At 42.8% G+C, this 27086-nt stretch overlaps 1 protein-coding gene across 3 annotated transcripts in view; it reads right to left on the bottom strand.

Moving 5' to 3' along the window:
* The window catches only part of Ctdp1 (CTD phosphatase subunit 1), an 85222-nt gene that overhangs the window by 50399 nt on the left and 7737 nt on the right, over positions 1–27086 (bottom strand). For all 3 annotated transcript variants that reach the window (XM_005000691.4, XM_003463330.5, XM_013145194.3), the window contains exons 2-10: positions 23907–23990; positions 23043–23136; positions 21340–21468; positions 18760–18910; positions 8341–8431; positions 6088–6254; positions 4154–5194; positions 2198–2339; positions 881–1087 (exon numbers count right to left, since the gene is read on the bottom strand). In XM_005000691.4, coding sequence (XP_005000748.1) covers positions 881–1087; positions 2198–2339; positions 4154–5194; positions 6088–6254; positions 8341–8431; positions 18760–18910; positions 21340–21468; positions 23043–23136; positions 23907–23990 — 2106 coding nt within the window. The remainder of the gene's footprint in view (positions 1–880; positions 1088–2197; positions 2340–4153; positions 5195–6087; positions 6255–8340; positions 8432–18759; positions 18911–21339; positions 21469–23042; positions 23137–23906; positions 23991–27086) is intronic.

Genomic DNA, 27086 nt, shown 5'->3' on the forward strand with positions numbered 1-27086 from the left:
GGGAAATGTGCCAGGGTCCACCTGCAGCCCAGGACAGAGCTAATGCCACTTCAACCTCTGGGTGGCTATGTGTGGGCGGCTCCCAGAAGGCATGGGTACTCTCAGAAAGGAAAAAGGCAATGGACAGGTGACCATGAGCCAACTGTTACAATACCCACTGCACGAAATCTACATGCTGTCCTTTGGCTATGCATGAGGTAGTAAGCAAGGCTTTGCCTCAGGTAAGTGCTAACTCGACCTCATGCAAAGGTAGCAGGGAGGGCACACACATGGCTGTTTAGGAAGGATCCCTCTTTTGTAGGGCAGCACTGATCCTGCCACCAAATGCCTTCTGATCCTGTCATGTCTTTCATCCGATACACCCCTTATCACCAACAAAAGCATCAGTGCATACCTCCCAAGTTTCTCTTAACGTGCAGAAACACAGCAAGATGACCCAGGGCATCATGCCTACACCGGTTGGCATGGCAGGGAGGGTCAGGGTCAGCCCTACAGGACTTGTCCTCTGCTGGACACCTAGAATGTTCTCTCTCTGGACCACCCTGATGGCACCTGGAGGAGTTGAGGGCTTTGTGCATGATGTGCCACCAAATAAACCAATGGTTCCTCTGCTTTTAGTTTTGGAATCCAACACAACATAGAATAAACAAGAGAATCAGAGTGGGGCGGGGGGGGGAGGGTTTGGTCTACAAACTGGGAGTCACTATCTCAGCCTGGGTGCTCAATGTTTCAAATCTAAGACTAACTAGAGCTTTCAATGTTACATTCCCACTGCAGGGACTTAAAATGATCACCTAAACAGGCTGAGACAACTTAAAACTGAAAGTCTTCAGATGCCGGTTCTTGCCTGCAAAGGAAGCTCTCAGGTGCCACAATGTACCTGAAGGAGGTGGGCTCTCTGTGGATGGGCAGACTGGGGGGCCCCTGCACAGGGCCCTGTGCACCCATTCTGATGAGCTTCCCAGTGTAGGAATCGTAGATTCGGACCTCAGGACCAGGCTGGACCTTGGGATGGATGGGCATTGGGTGGAACAGGGTTGCTGGAATCACACTCTGCCTGTCAGGAAAAGTTGCTGGGCTGTTCTCCCTGTTGGATGGAGAAAGTAAGAGCTATGAGAATAGCACTGGTACCAATATGGGATGTGGGGACAAGACCATTGAGGAATATGGGGGACAGAGATGTAGGAGGATATGGATACAGGAATGCAGGAACACCAGGGCAAAGATGGGAGGGTGTGCTCCGGGACAAACAGTGACTGTCATTGCCCAAGTACACTGGTCAAAAGCTCCCTCAGTTCCTGACTGAGCTGCTCAGATAGAACATATGCACTTCCAAACACCAGGACACAACAATGTACACAGTAACACAATGGTGCACACTGTGGTTTTTCAATCATTAGCACCCACCAAGCCTGCTGTGCAGTCGGACCTCCTTGGGAACCAGCTTCCACTGCGCTGAGGAACTTGCCTTTGCTGGATGAGTATTCTTCTATCATCAGTTGCTCCAATATCTATCTGAGCCTAACCCTAATACAACAGCCAGACTGCTGACAAAGATCAGAGCTTTTCTTAAAAGACATAAGTATTTTTACACTATCTACTTTCTCAACATACGTCTATCAGTAAATAAAAGATAGGAATTTTCATTTTTTCCCAATACCGCTTCCTTTGAGTACATAATTTTGCACATTTGCCCCACAGCTTCCAGCCTACCATCCTTTCTCTTTATTCTAAGACCTCTAATTACCTCTCTTTGTCCTAATACTCCCCCCATCCTGAAAAAAACATGCAAAATAAGATTCACTACTGAAAGCCATACTGCATTTTGTTGAAATAAAAAAAGTCTTCCCATCTTCTCTGAGTTCACAAGGGAGTCACAGGGTCACTGTGCTGAGGTACAGAGGAAAGAGCAGGGTGCATAGGCTGTGCCCTGTCTGCACAATTGCTGCAGCCTTGAGCTGTGTGCTGTGGATCCTGTGCAGACATCCCGAGCTCAGACTCACTTTCCCTCCCGCAGAGCATGGCTCTCGAGATGAAGTAGAGCCACGTAGACTGTGATCAGGGTTCCAGAAGATCCCTTATCCTGACCAGATGCCCACTTATACCAGGGATGCTTGGGGAGCTGGAGCCCTCTAAAGGGGACACCACAGCATGCACGAGGACCACACAGCACGGATGCAAGGGCAGAGGCACCTACCTGTGTGGCCGAGAGTCGTCGTCTATGAGGGGGAAGAGCTGTTCCTCCACCTTGTCCCAGCGCTCAAGGCAGCTCCACAGCCAGTCAGGGCTGACTACATGCAGATGCTTGCACTCCTGCGCCTGGCGCACCTTCTCTGTGCCTGCAGAGACCACATGTCAGACCATCCTGCCCAGGAGAGGGAGCGCCTAGAGCACAGACCAGGGCAGATATCCCCTTGGGAGGGGGTTGCAGCAAGCTGCATGCAGGGCCACACGCTCCCCCAGGCTAGCACAGAGGCAGGAGGCCAGGCTCCCGGAGCGCAGCTACTTTAACTGCCATCTTCTGGCCCCACCCCCACCAGTGTGATTTCTGTATCATTGCCAATATTTTGAATTTTCCCTGTAGATACCACCCAAACCCTACCCGCCAGGGCTGTCTCTCACCTGGATCCCAAGCTACTCTGTCACTGGATACCTCACAGGTCCTGTCAATTCTTCCCAGTTGACTTAGCCATGCCTTTCTCTAGCCTCACTGTACGGCAGGACCTGTGGGTTTTCTGCCTTGTCCTCCACCCCTCAGCAGTTCCACCTTCTGCCTTTTCTGCCCTCAGGGCCCTGAGTTGCTGCTTTCTCTAACTCCTTGTCCCCTGGAGAGCTCTTTTCCACCTACCTCCTTCTGATGACTCTCTGTTTAGGCTCCAGCTAATCCTGCCCTATTCCCAGGTCTTAGACTATACACCCTGTACCTTTCACAGTGATCCCTGAAACATGGTCAGTCATGACCCTGGTCAGCTAAATCTTTGGGAGACTCATTTTCTTCCAGAGGCAAAAATCCCACCACAGTGTGACAGTATGTCCTAGCTACCTCGTGTGAGAACATGAACACACACAAAAAAAGAAATGATAGAAATTCTCATCCTTGTCATCAACCAGGTGTCCACAAGTCTTAGGACTAGCCAAGGTGAGATGAGGGTCAGTGCTAGGGAGCTGCTGGATTGCAGAGGTATACATAAAAGTATCTCAAAGAGGTATCTGACCTGCACTGTCTCCACGCTCAGAGGAGTAAATACCTCATGGCCTCTACAGGGACCTGAAGATTGGATTTTCTTCTGAGACAGAAAATTTGGCTGGGCCCAAAGAGCCTGCCTCTGACCTTGACTGCCCCATGAGATGGGTACCTTCCACTGACCATTATTCAAATGCTTTACTGAGCACGTGACACAGACTGGAACCAGAGTCAACAAAGACCACACTGGCCCTCACTGAGACTGGGCAGGAGATTAGATTACCCTGACCCTGGAGGTCAAGGCCAGTATTCAGAAGCCTTAACTTACTGACTGTAATCATGGGAGAAATAACAGAACAAAGAGAATCTCAAGTGGGTAGGGTATCTTGATCTGAGAAAAATCAAATTTGCTTATGAGCAGCACTTTTAAAAGCAATGAATTTTTTTTTAGTGACCAAGAGAATTAGTAAAGGTTTGTTTTATTCTATAAATAACAGAGAAGGCATGCACTGAGGAGGATTATATTGAAAGGAGGTGACAGACTATAACCTCTGCTTTTCCATTTATAGTAAATTATTTTTTTACTCTAGTTAAAATACTGCATTTGGTTTTCTAACTCAGGTTAGCCCAACTTTTACCTGCCAAACTGAAGCCCTAACCACTCTTTGATCTCAATTTCTCTAGTCTCACACTGAGCCTCCCAGTTCACCTGACACACCTGGAAAAGGCTCTAATCCAGACAGCAAGTGGAAGTGAACCTATGCACACTCTCACTGAGCACACGAGGCATATGTAACACATATAGACCAAGAATTCCACCGAGAGATATTCATCAATCTGTTCTTAAAAGGTCATGGTTCTAGTCTCAAGGACAGAAACCACCAGTAAACTAATGGAGACCTGTGTCCCCTGGGAGTGCTGCCAGTTACCTGTGCTCCTGTCTACAGAGGCACAAGAGGGGTTGCTTACCGGCCCGTGCTGCGATCAGATGGGTGGCCCTGTCAGGGGCATCAGGGCTCAATACCAGCTGTGTCAGGACCTTGGCACCTAGGGCTGTGGCATGGTAATGCTCCCGAGTCTTCTCTACTGGGAAGTTCGTTGGGTGTAGGCCACTGAATATCAAAGTCACATCTGCTAGCACCTTACTCTTCAGTTCAGGAACTATCTTCCGTATATCTGGGGCTTCTTCAAGCTCCTTGTTGAGGTATCTATCATATTTTGTGTAATAATCAGTGTGAACACGCACCAGGATCTCCTCAAGGTGTATCAGGTGGTCATCATCATCTGTGTCCTCTTCCTCCTCCTCCTCTACACTCTGGTCCAAGGACTCGCCTGCAGTGATGCCTGACTGCTCGCTGTTCTGTGACTCCGTCTCAGCCTCCTTCTTGTCCACACAGCCGTTGCCCAGGCCACAGAGGCCATCCCGCTCACTCTCCTCCTGGATGTCCAGCTCTGGCCCTTTGTCCTGTGCAGAGACTCCAACTCCAGACTCCCCCGGGGACCCAGCTGCTGCCAGTTTTCCCCCACCCCCGTCAGCAGCACCTCCCTGCTGTGGTGTTCTTGCTCTGTCGTGAGTGGCTGGAGTCTTTCTCTGGCCTCTCTTTTCCTCATTTTCTCCATCGGAGGGAGAGGAGGACTTCTGACCTTCTGACTCACTGCTCTCACTGTCGCTGGACAAGTCAAAATCCAAATCTGCACCAGAGGTTCCCTGAGGGGGCTGTGCCCCTGGTGAGGTCTCACCACCCTGTTCACAAGATGCCTGGGGTTCAGGAGCGTCTGCCAGTTCACAGCTGCCAGGGCTGATGGACGAGGGGGCCCGGGCAGCGGGCCAGGAGTTCCTCTCGTCTGCCTTACCAGGAGCCCCCAGCACAGCTTCGCCACCATTCAGCTCCCGGGTGGGCTTCCCAAGGCCATTGTTCTGCTCTACCCCAGGAATGTGTCTGCCTTCCTCAGGGTCTTTTGTAGATGGAACTTGTTCCAAGACATCGGCACTTTTAGAAGAATGGTTTACTAAATATGTATGAAAAAGAAAAAGTTAATGTTACCTAATGTTAAACAACTTTCAAAACTACAGCACGCTGTTGAAAGGTTTACGTTATCTGGCCTCTAAATTTGGGGCACTTAACATTGGAAGCACCCTTTGCTTTTCAACCCATGCAGGCTGACTTGACTGGTCTGTCCAGGGGATGTGTCCACCTCATACATTCTGCAAGAAGGCCTCTGGGCTCTATTTTTTCCTTGCCTTGATATCTAAGTTCTGTTTTAGTGACTGTAGCAGTAACTGTGTCAAAATACTTTGTTTTTAAATTTGAGATCCTTAAAAAACAAAACTTTTCAATTCCTTAGTTTTCTGGACAGATGCAAGGTTGCCTGCTGGCTATAGGCAGGCACAGTCTAAGAGCCTGATTCTGAGGACAGTTCCTAAAAAAAGGAGCACATTTCACACCATGTTCACACTAAGGAAAGCGGTGGTCCTTCCTAGGGTCACGGCTGTTTAAAGAAAACTGGAAGGAAATGCAGAACTCGTGTGCATTTAGCCTTTCAGTACTAAGTAAGTCCATCTTCTGTTAAGGTTTAAGTACAAATAAAAAACACGGTAAATCTTGAATTTATGGCACCTGAAATAGATATAAAGAAGTAAAAGCTAAACACTGAATTGAAGCACTAATTATTTCTTTTTAAATTATTAGAAAGAGGCTGGGGATGGTGGCACACGATTGTGATCCCAGCATTTGGGAGACTGAGGCAGAAGGATTGCTGAGTGTGAAGCCAGCCTACAAAGTAAGTTCAAAGCCCCAAACTACACAGAGAAACCCTTTGTTAAAAAGTAAAAAAAAAAAAAAAAAAAAAAAAAAAAAAAAAAAAACCCAAAAGAGCCCTTAATTGAGTAGAAAGTCACCCACCTTTCTTTCTCAGCTGAGACTCCCGGGACCCGGAAGGTGCATTCACATCACCCGTGCCTGGGAAGTACACGTACTTCTTCACAGTTATAAGGTTGGGGGCAAACTTCCAGACATCCTCTCGGTCATCAATAATGCAAACCATTGAGTCTCCACAAGGAAAGAGATTTCTAAAGGCAAAAATGTGCAATTTACACAGAGTATTAATCACGGATTGTAACAGTCTTTCGTTTTGTCTAAGCAAAAGCAGTTTAGGACCTAGTTTCATCCACAAGCAATGAGCAGAGAGCAGATTCGACAGAAAGATGTGAACTGTAAGGAAGGCTTTTACTTAGCTCATATTTAAATCCTCTTTATCAGACAGAAACATTAAAATTATTATATTTTTTTCTCTGTTGTTTCTGATTCTTCTTTTAAAAAAGACCAGAAAACTTTTTTCCTAAAGAGTCAGATAATAAATATTTTAGGCTTTGTCAGCCACAGAATCGTAATTCAACCCTGTGAAGTCTTGTAAAAAAAAAAAAAAGAGTCTGGTCATATTTCATTTCTTTTTTTTTCTTTCTTTCTTCTCTTCTCTCCTCTTCCCTCCCCTCCTCTTTCTCTCTTTCTTTGTTTTTTTTCTTTCATCTTTTTGAGACATGGTTTCTGTACACAGATCAGGTTGGCACTGAATTCAGATATTCTCCTGCCTCAGCCTCCCAAGTGCTGGGAGTACAGGCATGTGCCATCACACCTGATTAGTCGTTTCTAAGATATTTTATTTACAAACACAGCCTGACAGCACAAAGGCTGGGAAAACAGATACAATTACATATTTGGCACTCCCTGAGTGGAAGGTGTATCTGTGCAAGCTGCAGCATTCATTGCCTGTGCTTGTTTTGAGATGATTTTCTTTCGAGTTTAACATTCTTATCCTCAGGTGGTTTTCCCCTCTGACAAATCACCACCATCATCTCTTCTTTTCTTTGGAATCATCCATCTGCTTGCTCTGATGCTAACTAGCAAAGAAGAGGTCTATTTTTGAAATAAATACCTCAGATTCTCTTCTTAGTTAATACTAACTTGCACAGGTCTCAAAACTCTGTGGATCCTCAATTCAGGAACACAAAATTTTAGGGGAGGGCACCTGTGTGAGCTGGACTACCAATACAAAGCTGCTGGTGCTCAAGTCATGAATAAGTACCATGGAAACAAGCTGTACTTGATACACCGCCCTTTCTTGGTGGAAAGTGGGAAATTCTTTATATAGAGTGACCAAGAAAGTTTTGAAGATATAGAACAGCCCGTCAAGGAGGAGGGGGGAGCCAGTTTTGTCATAAAAATTTAAGTTAAAAAGTAGAAAAGACAAAAAAAAGCAGAAACAGACAAATATGGCCAAAAATCCAAAAACTTAGGATTTTTACAAACTGTTAGTAGGATGAACAGTAGATGAGCTTCTCAGAGATTATGCCAGTATTGGTGTCTTCCCGCTGAAACTCTAAGCTCAGAAACAGCTGGGCTTACGTACAGCAAGAACGAAGCTCTGGCTCAGCCAACATGGCCGCAGTGCTGCTCCACAGATGTCAAGTCCTCTCTTTAAGCCACTCTAGCCTGGGTTTCAGCTTCAGGAATGAGGTCCCCAAGCTCCCCAGGAGCCGCAGGTATTCCACAGGCATAAAGAGGGCCATAACCTCACACCTGGAGCACTGCAGGAAATTCATTTGAGCTTTTGCCTCTGCCTCTGAGATCTGAGGCCTCACTGCACAGACCCGACAGGTGAAGTCAAAGGTATGGAAGGTCCAACTGATGCAAAGGCAAGCACTAATACAGAAGGTGTGCTTTCTACTCAGAGCTGAGGCAGGATGACTATACTATCCCTGGCAGAAGAAACAAGAGCCTAAGGAGAAGAGAGTAGCTCTGTGACAGCTCTGGCCAGGATGACCCTGCTGAGTAGGGCATGGAGTACAAATGGCTTGAGGCATGAGCACCAGAAGCATAAACCATACGAGACAGTGTGGGGTTTAAGAAAAAAAAAAACTTTCTGATTTATTTATTAATTAATTTAGGTGGTGCTGGGGATTGAGTCCAGGGCCTCGTATACACTAGGCAAGAAGACGAACTTTCTAAACATGCTGAGAACAACACTGAAAACTAGAGAACCAGGTTAAATTCTCAGAAAACATTATACAGACAAATTAGCATCCTAATTCTCAAAATGCAATTTTTGGAGTGGGAAGTAAACAGTGAACTTAGTGATGAACTTGGTCATGAACATACCTAAGGTTTCCTGTTTTAGAAAATGGGTCAATACACTCATCTCTTGATAATATTCGATGAGAAAAAAGCTTCTTTTCAGGATCTAAAAAGCCTGTAAAAAGAAAACAGAACAAAGGTTGTGCTGCTGACATGCATGATGACCTCTGTGCACACTGTGCCACCGCCAGTGTTTCTGCACAGTGGCAAGCCTGGTGCACCAACCCTCGTGCACACCCTTCCAGCAGACCTACGTGCTCAGGCTGCTTGACTGTGGACTGGAACTTGTCAAACTGAATCACACTTATGTCTCGAACCTTAATTTGAAACAATTTGTAATCAGCTATTAAACTGCATGAGCTAAACAGCTAAAACAAAATTATACAAGGTACTTTTCAATAGAGAAAGAAAATCATCATTCTATCTCAGTAAATGATAGCCACAATTCTTCACTTTACATTGTCTGGGTGCCATACCAAATTATTTTGCATCATGCCCAATACAACCTTCCCTAGCACCAGGCAGGTGGTACACTGCTGTTAAATGTAATTTAACATTAGTGTGAGAAGCTGAAAGAAACAACATATGTGTAAGTATATATGTATGCAAAAAATAGTTAAGATAGTTATACTACTGATTTCTCTGACTTCACTGAAGAGAAAGACTTGGGCTGGCATTGTTCAGACAACTGAACACAGATGTCTTGTGCTCTGGGTAAATGATCTGGGGATGACACCACACAATGTATGGACCACTGTTGCCCCTGATTAACGTGTTTTAAAATTTAGTTTTTTTCTTTTTCTTCTTGAAATAAAATGGATTTGGAAAAACAAAAAGATATAATTTAAGACATTTAGTAACGGTTAACAGATAAAATAGTATGAAGGTTTCTTTCTCTCTAATATACTAGCAGAATTATATAGTTAGTCTCCCCTTACCTACAGGGGATATATGTTCCAGGACGCCTAAACCCTGGAACAGTATTAAAGTATGCATGTACCAATTTCTTCTCATACATACTTAGCTATTCTAGTATTTAACTTGTGAAGTAGACACTGTTAATATTAATAATTGCAAACAACAGACTGCAATGAAACAAGTGACTACGGTCTCTCTCAAAATATCTTATTACAGCTAGGCACGGTAGCGTGGCATACATCTGAAAACCAAGCATCGAGAAGCTGAGGAAGGAGCAGCACAAGTTCAAACCAACCTGGGCAATGTGTGAGACATTGTCTCAACATCAGAAAATGGGATGAGAATGTAGCTCAGTGTAAAGACACCAGCGAAGTTTAATTTCCAGTTTCACAAAAATCAAACTAAACCACACCTTATACTATACTATTATCCCTTCTTCTTTCTATGGTGATAACTCTGAAAATAAGCACTTTTTGCATCCCTTTGGCATATGTGATTGCTACTACTTTTGATAGTGATCCGAGAAGGAGTAGAAAATACATAGAGCATGGACATACTGAACAAAGGGATGATCCGCATCCCAGAAGGGGAAGTGTAAGGTTTTATGATACCAGGTAGAAGGGCACACAAAATAAAACATATAAACTGTTCTATTTTTTGTTTTGTTTTTTGGGGAGGAGAAGGCAGGGTTGCTATGCAGTCCAGGCTGGCCTTGAACTCATGGTGGTCCTCCTGCTTCAGCCTCCCCAGTGCTGGAATTACAGGTGTGACCACCATGTCTGGTAAATTGTTGATTTCTGAAATTTTCCATTAAATACTTTCACACCTCAGCTGATCAAGAGTAAAAAAAAAAAATCGTGTAAGTCAGTATAATAATCCTCTCTTTTCTACAGTAGAAACTGTAGATAAGGGAGAACTATGGTACTAACTCACACATAACAAAGTTAATATATACAAGAAAGTCAATTCAATTACTTCTTGGATTATATACCCCACTTTAATGCTGGCAAATTTGGGAAAGTTCAAGAAAATTTGCTTGATAGAATCAATCGAGAGATGCCCAGCAACACCCCAGCAGTCTGCAGCTGCTTGCATTCGGCCTTGAAGCCTAAAGTGCACGAGGTGATTTCCAGCCAACAGGGAAGCTTTGGGGCCTTGCTCCAATCCCAGAAATATAGGAAAATGACAAAACAAAAGAGCAAAATGCAATCCCAAACCTCCAGCCCATGCCAAGCAAGCCTAAGAGACATGGATGCAGAAGAAAATGTAAGCCATACAACTGAAACTCCTGAAATGATAGCAACCAGGTAAAGGAAAAACTCCGGGAAGCTATAAAAGAACTCAGGTGACAACCTCCCAGGCAAAAGAAGATAAATGTAATGAAAGAAAAGCTGAACACATCTAAAAAAGACATGGTTAAAAAATTAGAAGAATAATGCAAAAAGATGGAAACCCTGAATGAGCAATATAAGAAACAAACAGAATGCATGAAACAAATTCAAAGAGATACAAAGGAAATCAAAAATTCCACTGAAAGTTGGCAAAACTGCCTCAATGAAAGTGAAGATAGACTTTCAGATCTTGAAGACAAGATTGCAGCTAATGAAGAGGGAAGATCTTTTAAAAATATCAAGGAATCAGGAAATAACAAATCAACAGCTGAAGATGATGCAAAGGAAGAAAAACAGAAGATGGATAGGTATAAACCAAAAAGAAGGGGACAACACAAATGATACCGTGAGGTTATTTATAGAAGTAACAGCTGAAAATTTCCCAAACATGAGAATGGAAACTAGAACACAGACAAGTGAAGCATATAGAACTACAAATAGCCATACACAGAATAAAACTACACCCAGACATATAATAATCACCATCCCAGAAATCCAGCATAAGAAACGAATATTAAAAGCTGCTAGAGCAAAGAGACAGATCACCTATAAAGCCTATCAGAATCACAGTAGACTTCTCAACACAAATAATGAAGTCAAGAAGAGCATGGAGTGAAGTATTTCAGATACTAAAGGAAAATGACTTCCAACCAAGACTGATGTACCCTGAAAAACTGCCCTTCAAAATGGATGGAGAAATAATGTATACAACAAAAAACAGCTGAAGAACTTCATAACCACAACCAACCCTGTGAAGAACACTGAAAGACATTCTAAATAGACATAGGTAAAAAGCACTAAACAAGGCAAAGAATTAAGCAGAGTGGAAAGGTAAAGAATCAATAGCAGAAAGATTATGTCAAAAATAAACCAACATATATCAGTTATAACCATTAATGTAAATGGCCTCAATTTAGCAATTAACAGAAACAGATTGGCAGAATGGAACAAGAAACAACATCTAACCATACATTGTATACAAGAAACCCATCTAACCCAAGAGGAAACTCACAGACTGAAAGTCAAAGGACAGAAAACAATACTTCATGCAACAGGAACCCCCCAAAAGGAGAGGTAGCTATTCTGTTTGCAGATAATGTGAACTTCAAACCAAGAATGATCAAAAGAGATAAAGACGGTTGTTTAGCAGAAAAGTTCAAGAAGAGATAACAATCTTCAATATATATGCACCAAATTCAGGAGCCTCCAACTATATAAAACAAATATTAACAGAAACGAAAAATCAAATATGCAATAACACAATTATAAGAGGAGACCGTAACACGCCATTGGCACAAAGAGACAGATCAACTAGACAGAAAATCAACAACAACAAAAAAAAAATCACAAAACTGAATCAAAACTATGAACAAATGGACGTGGTGGACATATACTGAATGTTCCATCCAACAACATCAGAATATACATTCTTCTCAGCATCACATGTGACATTCTCAAAACAGACCACATACTAGCCTACAGAACATGCTTAAGTAAATGCAAAAGAACTGAAATTATTGCATGCATGTTACTGGATCATAGCGCCATGAAACTAGAAATTAATGACAAAAGAACTGCAAAAACCCCATAAACACATGGAAATTGAGTAATACACTCCTGAGCAATCAGTGGGGCACAGAGGAAATTAACGAAGAAATTAAACAGTATCTACAAGCAAATGAAAATATAAATACAACTTATCAGAATCTGTGGGGTGCAATGAGAGCAGTTCTCAGAGGAAAATTTATTGCCGTGAATTCTCACATCAGGAAAACAGAACCAACACAAATAAGCAACCTGATGCTACACCTCAAACATTTAGAAAAATAAAAGCAAGTCAAGCCGAAAGCCAAAAGAAGGGAGAAAATTATAAAGATCAGAGCAGAAATCAATGCAATAGAGATTAAGAAACAACACAAAGAATCAATGAATCAAAGAGTTGGTTCTTTGAAAGAATAAGTAAAATTGACAGGCTCTAGCCAACCTTATTAAAAAAGGAAAAACTCAAATTCATGCAATAAGGAATGAAAAAGGTGAAATCACCACAGACCCTGTGGGAATACAGAAGATCATCAACACTTGTTTTAAAACATCTACTCTTACAGGTTTGAAAACAGAAGAAATGGACAGATTCCTAGAAACATATGAATTACCAAAGCTGGATCAAGACGACGTAAAATTCCTGAATAACCCAATTTCAATTAATGAAATTGAAAATGTAATTAAATCCTCACCACAAAGAAAAGCCCAGGTCCAGATGGATTTACTGTGTAATTCTACAAGATATTCAAAGAAGACTTGATGCTGACACTCCTCAAACTTTTCAATGAAACTGAAAGGGAAGCAATTCTTAACTCATTCCTGGAAGCAAGTATTACTCTAATACCAAAACCAAAGAAAGACCCAACCAAAAAAAGAGAACTACAGGCCAATCTCCCTAATGAACACATATGCAAAAATTCTCAATAAAATATTGGCAAACAGAATGCAGCAAATCATTAAGAAGATTATACACCATGACCAAGTGGGATTCATCCCAGGCATGCAAGGATGGTTCAACATACATAAATCAATAAATGTAATCTACTGTATCAACACAGCCAAAAATAAGAATCACATGATTATTTCTAAGGATGCAGAAAAAGCTTCAGATAAGGTCCAATACTTATTCATGATAAGAATTTTACAGAAAATTGGGATATATTACCCTAATATAATAAAAGCCATCTATGACAAACCAACAGTCAGCATCATACTAACTGGCCAAAAACTGAAAGCCTTTAACCTTAAGGATGTGCATTATTACCACTCGTATTCAATATAGTGCTGAAATACTAACAAAAGCAATTAGACAAGAGAGAGAAATAAAAGGAATAAAGATAGGAAAAGAAGTTAAACCATCATTATTTCAGATGACATGATACTCTACACTGAAGACCCCCAAAACTCCATCAAAAGACTCCTAGGTATAATAACTAAATTCAGTAATGTAGCTGGATACAAAATCAACACTCAAAAATCAATAGCATTCCTATACAGAAACCACAAAATCACTGAGAGAGAAATAAGAGAAGCCACACCCTTCACAATAGCATCCAAATGAAATACTTAGGAATCAACTAACAAAAGTAGTAAAAGATCTATCCAGGGAAAATTATAATACCCTGAAAAAGACATTGAAGAGGATCTCAGAAAATGGAAAAACATTATTTGTTGATGGATAAGAACAACAAATATTGAGAAAATGGCCATTCTCCCAAAATTGACATACAGATTTAATGCAATCCCAACCAAAATACCACTAGCATACCTCAAAGATCTACAGAAATCATTCCTAAAATTCATCTGAAACTAGAAAAGATCTACTACAGGAAAGGCAAATCTGAGCAGCAAAGGCAAGGCAGGAGGCATCACAATCCCTGATTTGTAGTTATACTACAAAGCTACTATAATAAAATCAGCATGGTACTGGAATAAAAACAGAGCCGAACATCAATGGAATAGATTAGAAGACACAACCATAACTACCAACACACACAACCACCTTATCTTTGATAAAGGGGCCAAACATGTTCACTGGAAGGACAGTCCTTTAATAAATGGTGTTGGAAAAACTGGCTCTCCACATGCCAAAAACTAAAACTAGACCCATGCCTATCACCATGTACTAAATTAAAATCTAAATGGATCAAACATCTGAATATTAAAATATAAACACTAAATGTATTGGAATACAAATTGGGTAAAATTCTTGAAGACATAGGAGTAGGTAAAGAATTCACGAACAGGAATCAAACTGCATGGGAAATACTTCCCAGAATCAATAGCTGGTATGATGTCTGATTAAAAAGTTTCTGCATGTCAAAAGAAATCTCCAGCATAGTGAAAAGAAAACCCACAAATTGGGAAACAATCTTAGTGAACTGCCCCTCAGACAGAGGACTTCTGTCTAAAACATATAACGAATTAAAAAAAATCAGACCCCCCAAATTTAAAGACCCAATCCAAAAATGGGCATTTGAGATAAACACTTCTCAGATGAAGAAATACAAATGGCAAATAAATACATGAAAAATGTTCAGCATCATTGGTCATTAGAGAAATGCAAATTAAAACCACACTGAGATTCCATCTCACTCCTGAAAGAATGGCCAGGATCAAGAAAACCAACAACAACAAATGCTGGAGAGGCTGTGGGGAAAAAGAAACTCTCCTGCACTGTTGGTAGGGGTGTAGACTGGTGCAATCACTGTGGAGGACAGTCTAAAGGTTCCTCAAAAATCTGATATTGGAAGTCCCATTTGACTCAGCTATTCTACTTCTAGACATATTCCCAGAAGAATTGAAAACATCATACCACAGTGATATACGTGCACTCATGTTTATAGCAGCACAATTTGTAATAGGAAGCTCTTGAAAACAACGAAAATGCCCATCAACTGAGGAATGGATAAAAAAAGTTGTGGTATTTTTGTACAATGGAGTACTACTCAGCTATAAATAATGATCACATTGAGATATTTATAAGTAAGTTGACACAGCTTGAGACCACACCCAGGCCTTCTCTCTGAGCTACATTCTCCAGCCCTTGTCATTTTTTATTTTGAAACAGAGTCTCACTAAACTATCCAGGCTGGGCTCAAACTTGTGATCCTCCTATCTCAGCCTTCCAGAGAGCTGAGTTTACAGGCTCAATTCACAGTTTGGGTTTTTAAACCCAAACTGGCAATATGACTCATGCTTTCTGAAGACCAGCATTTTAAAATTAAATCTCATCCCACTATCTATTACAGTGTCCCAAGTGAACGTGGATATCTATGTTTCTAACGGAGGTCCTGCTGCACTACCTGAACCCCTACTCTCCACGCTGGCTTTCAGGGGACTCCTCCCTGTGCCTGAGTGCTAGCCACGCATTCTAGTGCTGCCGTAACTTCAGCTTTATTTTGCTAAACTGCTCAGGTTGGCTTTCAACTTGGGATCCTGCTGCCTCCCTCCTCCCCACAGCTGGGATACTAATGTGTGACACATCACCCAGCCAATACTTGCTCTTACAGAAGAAATGGGTTTTACTCTATAAAAATGAAGTCACCCAAGGCCAGACGTAAAAATTTGGTGACACAGTAGTCTCTGTAATAAGAGAAATGAAAAATACCCCGAACTAAATACACCTATTCTAATTATACTGAAAGGACACATTCTATGCAAACAGGAAGTTGGAAAACTGAAGGTATGATAAAAGAGGAAGCCGAGTGGCCACCTTTGTGAAAACCATCAAATCTGCAAATAAGCAATCTGACCTAGATAATGTTCATGATTTCTCCCACCTATAAAATGCTGCAATCCTCAACTTCTTAAACCCTGACTCTACCAAGCAATGAAGGTCCCTCTTATCTGTACCTGGCTCAGAGCCAGTCTGCACCAGCCTGTAAAGTGGGTCTCCCGAGGCCCAAATCCTCTGGATGTGTACGAGGGCATCCGCCAGCTCTGGTGGGCAGCCATAAAGCACAGTCCCTGAGTGCTGCTAGACGTGGTGCATCAGTATTCTGGGAAGATTTTTGCATCTATATTCACAGGTATATGGGTCTGCAGACATCTAGTGATACCACTGTCTTGGTTTGACCAATATTCTTTGCATGTGTTAGAATACCTGGATTTTAATGGACAAAGCTCAGCATGAGATGCGGCAAGTACATCTGAAGAGGTGGCAGACACTCAGCAAATCTCAGGGCTCTAATCAAGCACTTGCAGCACAGCCTGCTACATGCACAGCACCAGTGCAGATACTCTGCTGAACCTGTAAATAATGCCCAGCTTCCTTCCCTCCAGTTTCCAGGCTATGGAGGTGCTTGGCCTTCCCCACAGAGGCACTGTCACTTGCCCCGTATGGCACAGAGACTGACACAGGGTATGACTCAGCTGAAATCCAATGATGTGGCTGTGCTTAAGCCAACTCCTCTATTCAGACATTATCAACAAGTCTGAGTCTCCCCTGTACGCATCCTGTGGTATACACGTTTACATCAAAAAAAATAAAATGATGCCCACCAGAAGTGAGTAACTCTAGGACATGCATAAAAACTGTTCTAAGTATAACCTAAAAAATGAATAAGGAATCTAAAAGTCTATGTAAGAAACTCGTGCCTTGCTACTTTCGCATTACTAGAACTAGGTAAAAAACACAAGGGAGAAGAAGAAAAAACACTGACACACTCAACCTCCCCAAGAATTGGACACTCATGTTACTGGGTTAAGACCACCTGGAGTGGGCCTGAGGTGTCACCCTTCCATGAAATCACACTAAGCCTTACCAGGAATGAAGCTCTGTAGCATGCAACACTGATTTTAGAAACTCATTCAGTGGAACCTCTCCCACCCCAACACTCATGCGTGCCATTCTATGCATGCTTTTCATACGATGAAAGAGGAAAATAATTGTTCAAGGAAATTACACAGTAACATGAGCTGCTACAGGTTTGTGACAGCATAATAAATCCTTAGTGTTATCTTATGTGACAAGAACAGACCCCAATATACATCTATGCATCTCTTTATAGATGCAAATACACCACACAGACACACATTCATCCACAAACTATGCAAGATTACACAGAAAAAGAAGGAGAACAGGAACACATGTGGATATGCTGACAGCAAGGAGTAATATTCTAATTTTAATCTTTTCATGACATTTTAAATTTAAAAACAAAAGCACCAGAGAACTTAAATAACTGAGATGTTTTCTTCATCACACTCTGCTGATGTCTGCCTTAATCATCTTACTGATACGGATCTTTGTCACTATTATCCTATAATTCACTATCTAGAGAGAGGCATGGTTCAGGATAGAAGGCTAAGAGCCTGGGCTTGAGATGCACACCTGCCAGGATTTTCGTATGGGGCATCTCAGCCTGTTTGGCTGTTACCTCCCCAGAGGTGCCTTTTCACTATGATCCCATGGGGGAGGAAAGGCACTGGTTCCCTCCTGTCTCTTTCAGAAATGTACCCACTTTATTCACAAGAACAGAACCCCTGGGATGGAGCAACCTCCCAAGCATACCACCAAATGTTCTCATCTTTCTGCTCAGGTTTTCACATGCATTTAGACCACAGCAGGGGTTATCTGTTTACCTGTCTGATACTGTCCTATTACCTAGATTTTCCAGTCATGTTTTAGACAGCTACACAGTAGTCACAATATTAAAAAACAAAAATCACTAAATTTCAGTTACACAATGAATTAACTGCAACTTGCTGCTTATGTGTTCTGATTAACACTGTATCCACACAGGTTCACTAATTATAAAAAAGGTACCCTATGTGGGGCTGTTTATAGTGAAGGAGGCAGTACATATGCAGGGATGGAGGTGTATGTGAAACCTGGGTACTTTCTCTTTAATGTTACTATTAATCTGAACTCCATTTTAAAAAAGTCGAATACAATTTTTTTCTACAAAGTTACCAAATATTAAAGAGACGAAATTCATTTCTCCATCAACAAAAGACAACAATCTGTACAGATCTTTGACTTTTTAAATACTGCAATGTCCACGTAAGCACTACAACCACACTGCAATGTAGTATCAACATTTACAGAGATGAGAGGGAAAGTGGTACCTGCTGTTCCCTACACTCAGGCTCCAGACAGTCCTGCCACTTGCTGGGCACCACACGCTATTACAAGGCTTTCTCCTCAAGGGGACAGAGAAGGCAGCACAGTGTGGTCAAGTCCAGTCAAGACATTATAAGCAACCTTCACCTGCCACGCCATGAGGTTGCTCACTTTGTCCAAGCATGGGGTTTCAAAGTCATTTTGAATTATTAATAAAGTACTTCTAAAAATAATGCTCATTGTTTTATGGAAAAAAGTATACTCATATAAAATTTTTATCTCTCCATGTAATCCCAACATGAACTTTCCTGTGGTTCTGACAAACTTTTAAACTGGCCCACACAGATGCACTTGCCCTGAGTACAGGGATTAGCCCATAGGGCTAAAATGGTTGCATTTTTCACCTTCTGACTTCCTGCCAACTGTCAGCCTTAGGATTAGCTTCTGTATTATTCCTTCATCTTTAAGGAAACAGAACCTACTGCCCCGATTCTCAGACACTCACAATCTAAACACTAAACTGACCTGCAATGGTGTGTGCATACAGCCGGCTACCAAAAGTGAAGACATGTAGCTCGTACAGTTTGGCAATCTTCTCCAAGAAGTCCTTGCAGTGCGGACGCAGTCGGGTATGCAGCATCGGTTCACCCCGGCCCAGTTGGAAGTGAAAGATGCCCTGTAAAGAACGGCAATGACAGTGAGAAGAGAAGGCCCTAGGGAGCATGGCCCAGGAAGCACCTGAGACCTGTTAAGTCCACAGCAGAAGTCCAGAGATGCACATGGAGGAACCCTAATAAGAAGCCAGCCTATGGTACCTACTACCTGCTACAACTACGTATAGTAACTATACCTGATAAATGTAGTAACTGCCCATGTAACTACTCAACATACGTACAACTACCCTGAGAGCTGTGACAACTACATCTAGTAAATACTTATGCTAACTACTCATGGTAACAACCATCTGCAATAAATGCTCATGTTAACTATCCATGGTAATCATAAGCACCTACCATAACTACTTATAGCTACCCTTCTTAACTAAAGTAGCTACTCACAATAATTATAACTGCCTGCAACACCCCTTAAAACTATAATAACTATGTTATTAAATACCTGTCAAGGAGTACACCAGATGGCTTGAAGTAAGATTCCTTTATAATGCGTTAATGGTGATTCTTGAGCTGCTGATGAGGGTAGACCATACTCTGATGTTAAGACAGTTTTACAAGCTTACAAATACAACACATAAACAAATACTATTCTAGATTATTTCTTGTAGGCAGATGAAATTAGTAATACTAACAAGCTCACATGATTAATATGCAAACAAGTCTACTTTTTTTAGTTAAACTTTGATTCACTGAATCCTGGTTATCATCATCTCAGCAAAAATTTACTTTTTACAACTTAAAAAGGTAAACTACCTAGGCCCAAGTACATTTTTACTAGATCTAACTAATCGCACCACTAGTAGTGAAGCTATTTGGTGAAAGATTAAGGACTATAAAATTTAAGTAACAGCTCTCACTCTTGACAGCAAAAAGTCTAGTAATAATAATAATAATAATAATAATAATAATAATAATGTAAACCTCAACAATACAAGCACAGGTCTTCAGGATAAATTAAATGTCTTCACCATGTGGCCAGCAGGTGTCCCAGCTTCCCTGAGCATTCACTGAGCACCCTGAACCTTGCACTCTGCTCAGTGGGGCAGCACAAGCCATGTGCACAGAAGGAAAGTGGAGAGCACTTTGGAAACTACTGGTATTAGTGGGGGACTGCGGATGCCTAAACCACTCCATGTAGACAGAAGAATGTTACTTTCTGGAACCACCCCTACCCCTCCCTGGCATGAGAATTAGTTCAAACTGCCTGTAAGATTAACTTAAAATGCTAAACTTCAAAGTTACAACATAAAAGATACCTAGGCAACACATGCTGGCATACACATAGAGAAAGTGTATGTGCTCTTCAGAACGATTAGTACAGAGTAGTTGCTATGGATGAAATAGATGAAAATATTTATTAACTACTTACATTTCACAAAATATAGTTTATTTCTGGGCAAATCTCATAATAAATAAAGTAACTAAAAATATAAGTTGCACTGTGGAGACAGAATTCTAGCCATAAACTCAAGCTCAACCTCCACTGAAAATTAAAGATTACCTGGCTTACTAAGCCCTTGTTTTTTCCAAACCTATATTACTATAGTGGTGAAGGACCCTAGCTCTGTGATGGACCCTCCCCCAGAGCTATGTGGTCCACCTTCCAGTACGCTCCTGACTCTACAACTGGCCATAACAAGACTCAGTCCTCTTCTGTCATAGAACAGTATTAATACTTTATATTCTGAAAATCTGAGACCTAAAATAAGAGCCTCTTATGTTATCTCTTTAACAGCTAATGTTTTTTAAATGTGGTAACTCACTGCTGACAAGGCCCTTGTCAGTGATGGCATACACAATACAGGACTGCAGGTGAGCTGTTTGTGTAACAGGAATTAAACTCCTGCTTCTGAAGCTCAACTTCTTGGCTCTATCCCTAAAAAGCAACTGGACTATGGGAAAGTTCTAGGTGCACCCAAACAGGGTTCCACCTTTGGCCCCCTTCTATCACATTTTCCTAGATAATCGCTACCCAGAGACTCCCACTTTCATCTCTAGCCCAGGTTCTCTTGAACAGAAGCCAAGTATCTGGACCCAGACATCCAGAGACACAACACAGAAAACCAATGCATCTTCCCAAGACTGCTCCTCCAGTGACACTCCTGACACACCCACTCCCTGCCCTCACTGATCTCCAAATCTTTAATTTCCTGCTGTCACCAGCCAGTGGGACTGGCACACAAAACCTGGCCATGTCACTATAACATGGCAAATGCTAACAGTGGCAGCACATTTATGCTGTCACCTGGAGTGGCCCCGATGCAGTGCTCTCTGTCCTGAGGTCGTAAGTATGACTGACAAGTCTGTTCCCCCAAACACAAGCAGACCAATGAGAACCAGTTTTAAAAACAAGATAATGCACTTTCAAACTGAATGATGGAAATGTGGGGCATCTGGGAGAGCCATCCTGGGTAAAGCTGGCACAACTCACTTTGTTTGACATCTGTGGACAGTGCTGCTCTGTCGTGTGGATTAGGGTCTGGTCCAAGTCAACCATGAGGACTAGTTTTCTGTTTCGATGTAGACGTTGCTGATCTTCCCTTCCCAGTTTTTCAGCTTGCTAGAGTTAAAAAGGAAAAAATAAAAACAACAAAGTACATACATCTGGATCCAAAATAAAACGCAATGTCACTAAGAGAACAGGACACAGACATGTTCCTAACCAGGTCCTCATATTCTCAGAGTCTCATGTGGCTGACAACACATTACCTGAAGTCCACAGCTGACCATAACTGGGTCTCTCTCTGTTGACCAATGGCCAGTTCTGTCTGTCTATACCTGTATTGTAATTACTGCCTGAATAAACCTGAGCTTCAAAATTAACAAAGAAAACAAGCCCAGCAGAGAGGAGAGCGGACAGCCATAAACCAACTGCTGGGGGAGCAGAGGCCAGCAACAATCCCTGTCATTTTACCGTGAAGAGCTCAGGAGAGTTTCAGACAGTGCAGCAGGTCATTTACACTTGAAGCCTGGGGCAGGGCTCTCCTCAGAGCAAGGGTCGTGGTCTGACAGAACTCATTAAAGAAAATAAACCAGGGTGAATATCATGTTTCTCAATTTAATCGGCATTTAGTTATTCACACACAAATTCCTGGTCTGGATTAGGTCAGACACAAGAACTTCTGCCATATTCCTAAAAGGAAGTGTACAAAAAGGCTATTAGCTCTGCCATGGTAGGAGAAATGGAGGATACTCTTTTCTTTTTAATGTAAACTTCCTGGTTTTGATTATATATACACTTATCTATATTTGTTAAAAGTAATTCAGAAAAATCAGAAGTATGTATCTGGGTTTTGCCTTTCCTACAAAAAATAAGATCAGTTAGTATAGACTGATCTATACTAACACTGAAAAATGTTTTCCTACTTACAAAAATACAGCTCTGAAGGTTACAGAATTGTTACAGAACCTGGTCTCTAGGTGGTGGGCATACCACACACTTGTCATAGCACACAAACCCCAAGCTACAGAAATGTGAGCTGGCAGGGTGACTTTTAAAAAAATAAAAATAAAAATAAAAAAACCAAACCTCAAACCCCTCCAACCCACTAGGTACTTGAGATAGCACTCAAGTTCTACTTTCTAGATGGCGCTCCATCTACCAACTCTGTTCACAGGACCAGCAGCACTGCAAATGTTACCTGGGATCCTGTGTCCACTAGCTGTCCACAGCAGCTTGAGCCACAGCTTGCCCAGCACCAGTAACAGTGCACACAGCTGGGCAGCCACAGAGTACCATCCCTCACTCCTCACTGGTTCCCACCGTCTCTGTTCTGTCCTGCACACATCCTCAGTACACCAGCGCCTCCAAAGCATGCTGTGTCCAAATGCCTGTCACATTCCCTCCAGGTAGAATCTGGCTCAAGGAAACCCAGGCTTAGCTCATGGGTATTACAGCACCAGGAAGGCTTTTTCCACTTGAGTGGGGCAGCTGCACAGCCTTTAGAAGTGCTCATGTAGGCAGACTCATTTGTGAAGGAACAGGAAGAACAGAACCACACAGAACCACACAGCCTTCCACTTCTCAGGACAGCAACACCATGCATCCACTTGAAGCCAGGATGCTTCGGAAACTACTACTGTAAATGGATGTCCCAGTTCCCTATACAATCCAGTGCCCCAGTGCCTACTCACCTCAGAGCTCACCATTAACTCGGGCACACTGTGGACCATGGACACAGTCGCTGTGGACAGTGGCATATGCTGCTTCCCATTCTTATTCTGCAGCCTTTGAATGCAAGAAGATGAGCTGAAAAATGATCTGCACTTGATGAACTGTACACAGAAGGCACATGTAACCATGAGCGACAGGGCTTCAACCTGCACTACAGTTGGCACATACTGCTAGGTTAGCACAGTATGCTCCTCAGGCAGCTATGGGATTGTCTTTCACAGTCAGAAGACAGGAAAATATGAAAAACTGATCTCACAGACACTCTCACAGTCAAGAGGCATAGAAGTCACAGCCACAGCCACTGTCAGATTTCAGGCACTCTCAGTCTAACTCTCAGTTAAAATTCTCCGTAGAAATAAACTGCAAAGTCACATGGAAACAAACGCCCCCCCCCCCCCCCATGCACACACACTCCAGAGACAATCACTCACACTGCTAGAAACTGCTCGGTGCCAATGGTCAGCTGGCCTAGGCCATGGGAGCCTGGGAGAGGACGACTGGGTGGTGAGGCACACCAGCTCCTGAAGAGGTCCTCTAGGGGCCACTGTGGCTTCCCCCTCAAGGGTAAGAACAAACCACAACCACCCTCTGGCATTGTCCTGATATGCTTGAAAAGAGCACTCCACAGAAGGCGAGGCTCCAGAGCTGGAAGAATAAAAGCAGAAAGGACTACTCCTTGGGAAACTAGTCTGATGTGAGTGCAGGGAAGGTGTCTGCCCTTCAAGACAGAGCTACAGGGCCTGCACAGAGCCCCCCACCTGCTTCCCTCGCCTGCCCACACTACGCCACGAGGGTGCTGGGCCCTGACCCCCACAGGCACTCACTGGGTTAAATCTTGGCCACATTCAGCACAAAGGCCCTTCATGACCACTGGGTGGCTACATCCTTCCAGTCTCACCAGAAGTGCTCTGCAAAACACAAGAAGCAAGTCCAGTGAGCGGCAGGAACCGACAGTCTCAGGAACACCACACAGCGTGAAAAGGGCAGGTGAGTGAGGGGGAAGCCTGGAGTCTTCGCGGGGCCCCCGCTGTCGCACAGCCCTGCTCCCTCAGCCTGCCTGCAGGCTGGGTAAGGACCGCTTACCTGTAAGAACACATAAGACAACTTTCTGTTGCATACCGAAGTCCTAAAAAAACTAAGGCTGTCTAAAATACAACAGATATGTGTATGTTTCTTTGGTACTACTTTGGACAAAGAGTTTATAAAAATTAAAACTTTGTTCATTAATATAGCATGGGCAAACTGGTATAATTCCAAAAATAATAAATTGTTGTTTCCTCTCATAGATGATCCCCAGTAAAGACAGATTCGTATTTATCTAAGTTTTTTGATAGTTATTCTGGGTTTTTTTTGGTACCAGGGATTGAACTCACGACCTTGTGCTTGTCAGGCAGGTGCTTATACTGCCGGCCCTATCCTTTTTTATAGTTATTCAGCATTATTTTACTTTTAAATGACTTTAAAAGTTTTTATTAGTACATGTCTGCAGCACATGTTGGCATTCTTTGTGTAGAGTCAGTACATGAACACTGGTTTTCATCTGGAGCACCAGGTAGTCAGTGACTTCCACAGCCTTGACCCTGGTGGTCTAGCAAAGATCCCATGACACTGCGCCTCTCAATAAGAGGTTAAAGCAATGTTTCCACAGCCACAGTTGCCTTCCAAAAACCAGTGTGTCCCTGCCCTGCTCTGGCTATTCAAGAGCGCTCTGCTTTTCACATTTAGTGCCCCTCCCTCAGCCAAGGGGAGCTTTACCTGGTTCACTTCTGGCCAGAGAAGTCTGCTGGGACCAATACATACCTAGCCTCTAGCACACCGTTGGCCTGACAACAGGAAAACGTAAGTAATAGGGCACCTCAAAATAAGACAGGAAGAGAAGAAGACAAAAGTCAGACCACAGTGAGACTTTGTAAGAACAACTGTGGCACTCCCTCTCTGCCACACAACCAGAACTAAAAGACCAAGGGTCCAGAAGCACAGCTCCCACGTCCAGCCTCTCTGTAAGGACACGTATTGGGCTGGGGGAAGCTTGAGCTGCAGCAGCGGGACATATGGCCATGTCTGCAGCACGGCCGAGAGCAGAAGGACCCATTTTCCTGCATGGGAAGACAATCGGTGTGTGAGGACCACTTGGGCAGGGAAGGTGGGACTGCCAGGCTGAGGGAAGGTTAAAGACCTTGCTAAGACAGTGCAAGGTTGTCGGGGATGGAAGAGGAGGGGCTTGAGTCACACTCTAAAAACTGAATTCCAACTATGTCCTCTGGTCAGTGGTTTTCACTCTAGCTCTGCCCCATGTAGCGCTGCACCCCTGCTGCTGTTGTCACCCTGGGATCCACAGCACTCACATCCCCGAGTGCTTGTGGGAGGGAAATGGTGCCATGCTTCCAGACACCTCACAACGAGCCACCACATCAGCCACTCAGAGGATGCTCAGCCCTTGGCCGAGAGACTGGCAGCCCAGGACTGGTGGGAAGGAGCAAAAAGGTCGTTGAAGATCATTCTGTAAATACAATTCTCATGAACATGAAAACACATTTATTATTATTTTCTTCTATTTGTTCTTGCTTTTACTCTGTCTTTTATTTTTAATTTCTCAGGAAAGATATGAGGATATTTCATAACTTTCTTCTTTTCTAATAAATGTACTTGGTGTTTAAAAAAAACACATTTACAGGCTAACAGAACCAAAACTTTTATGTATCAAATTGTTTAAAACTAGACAAAAAGGTAATGATATTTTGTTTGGGAAATGTGTTAAGACTTTTTAAGGTGATGAGAACACTTTCTTTAAAACATTAAAGAAATTAAAGCTAAAATTATTAACAGTTCTGCAATTCATCGGCCCAAATGATCAGACTTAACAGAAAGTAAGACTCGAACAGAGGGTCAAAACTACATTTTGAATAGAATGAAGGCACATTGTAGAAATAAAACACAGAAATCAGTTAAGGGCACCTGAAGCCACTGTTCTGAAAACACAGCGCTATCTAAGGACACTGGCCACAGTAACTCCAACTGCAGAGGTGGTCATCAGCCTCCAGGAACGGCTCTAAATCCCATCACCTCCAACCTCACCTCCAGGGTCAGTGCTAACTGGATATGAAAAGGGAATTACAGAACTCAAGATGAAAAACCTTGGGACACTGGAGTGAGGGAAACGATGCTCCTTGATGAAGTCTGTCTGTGAAAAGCCAGGGCCAGACACCAAGACGAAGGCCTGGAAGCTCCCCAAAATGAACGATGAGGCTCTTAACATCCCTGTTCCTCTAGAGGCCATCCAAGGAGATGGAGGAAGACACAGGAATGTCCTGCAGTGCAGTGGACTATACTGTCCCTCAGGAAGCCCAAAGAGCCCACAAAACCGAACTGAAAAGCTCAGGAGGAAGCAAATACAAAATTAAAACACTATATTAGTAACATTCTGTTGTAGTCCGGGGTTGCAAGGAGAACAATTACATATAGTATACAGAATTTATATTATTGTATAATGGTCACCCAGAGTTAAATACAAGAAAGAGCAGGAAACCTGTCCACAACACTAAAGACCCAGTAAAGGCCTGGATCCCATAGTAGTGTCCTGCATGAGTCCAACTGAAGACCTAGAGCCCATGACCATGCGTCCCATGAGTGCAACTGGAGGCCTAGGGCCCACAATAATGACTCATGCAAGTCTGTTTTATAAATCTACACTGGGAAGGCTGAACAGTCAGTGATGGAAGCTAGAAAGTCTATGCCAGCGAGATGAAGGAGCTGTGCCAGCAGGCTGAGGATTCTACACTGGAGCCGAGAAGCAACACTCAAAATAAGGACCAGAGCTCCCCTGAAAAGTACCACAGCCATCCTCAGTGACAATGAGGTTCTGAGCTCCGATGAAGAGAACAGTTGAGTATGTGTCAGTAAGCCAGTGCGAACAAGCTTCTCCTGGAGAGTAAACACATCTTCCTCTCTGGAGCCAGGAAGCGATGTTCAACATAAGGACCAGAGCACCCCAAAGTGAACAGCAG

Source organism: Cavia porcellus, unplaced genomic scaffold, assembly GCF_034190915.1.
Source record: "Cavia porcellus strain 051 isolate PalLab524CR breed Dunkin Hartley unplaced genomic scaffold, mCavPor4.1 scaffold_20, whole genome shotgun sequence".
Classification (NCBI taxonomy): Eukaryota; Metazoa; Chordata; class Mammalia; order Rodentia; family Caviidae; genus Cavia; species Cavia porcellus.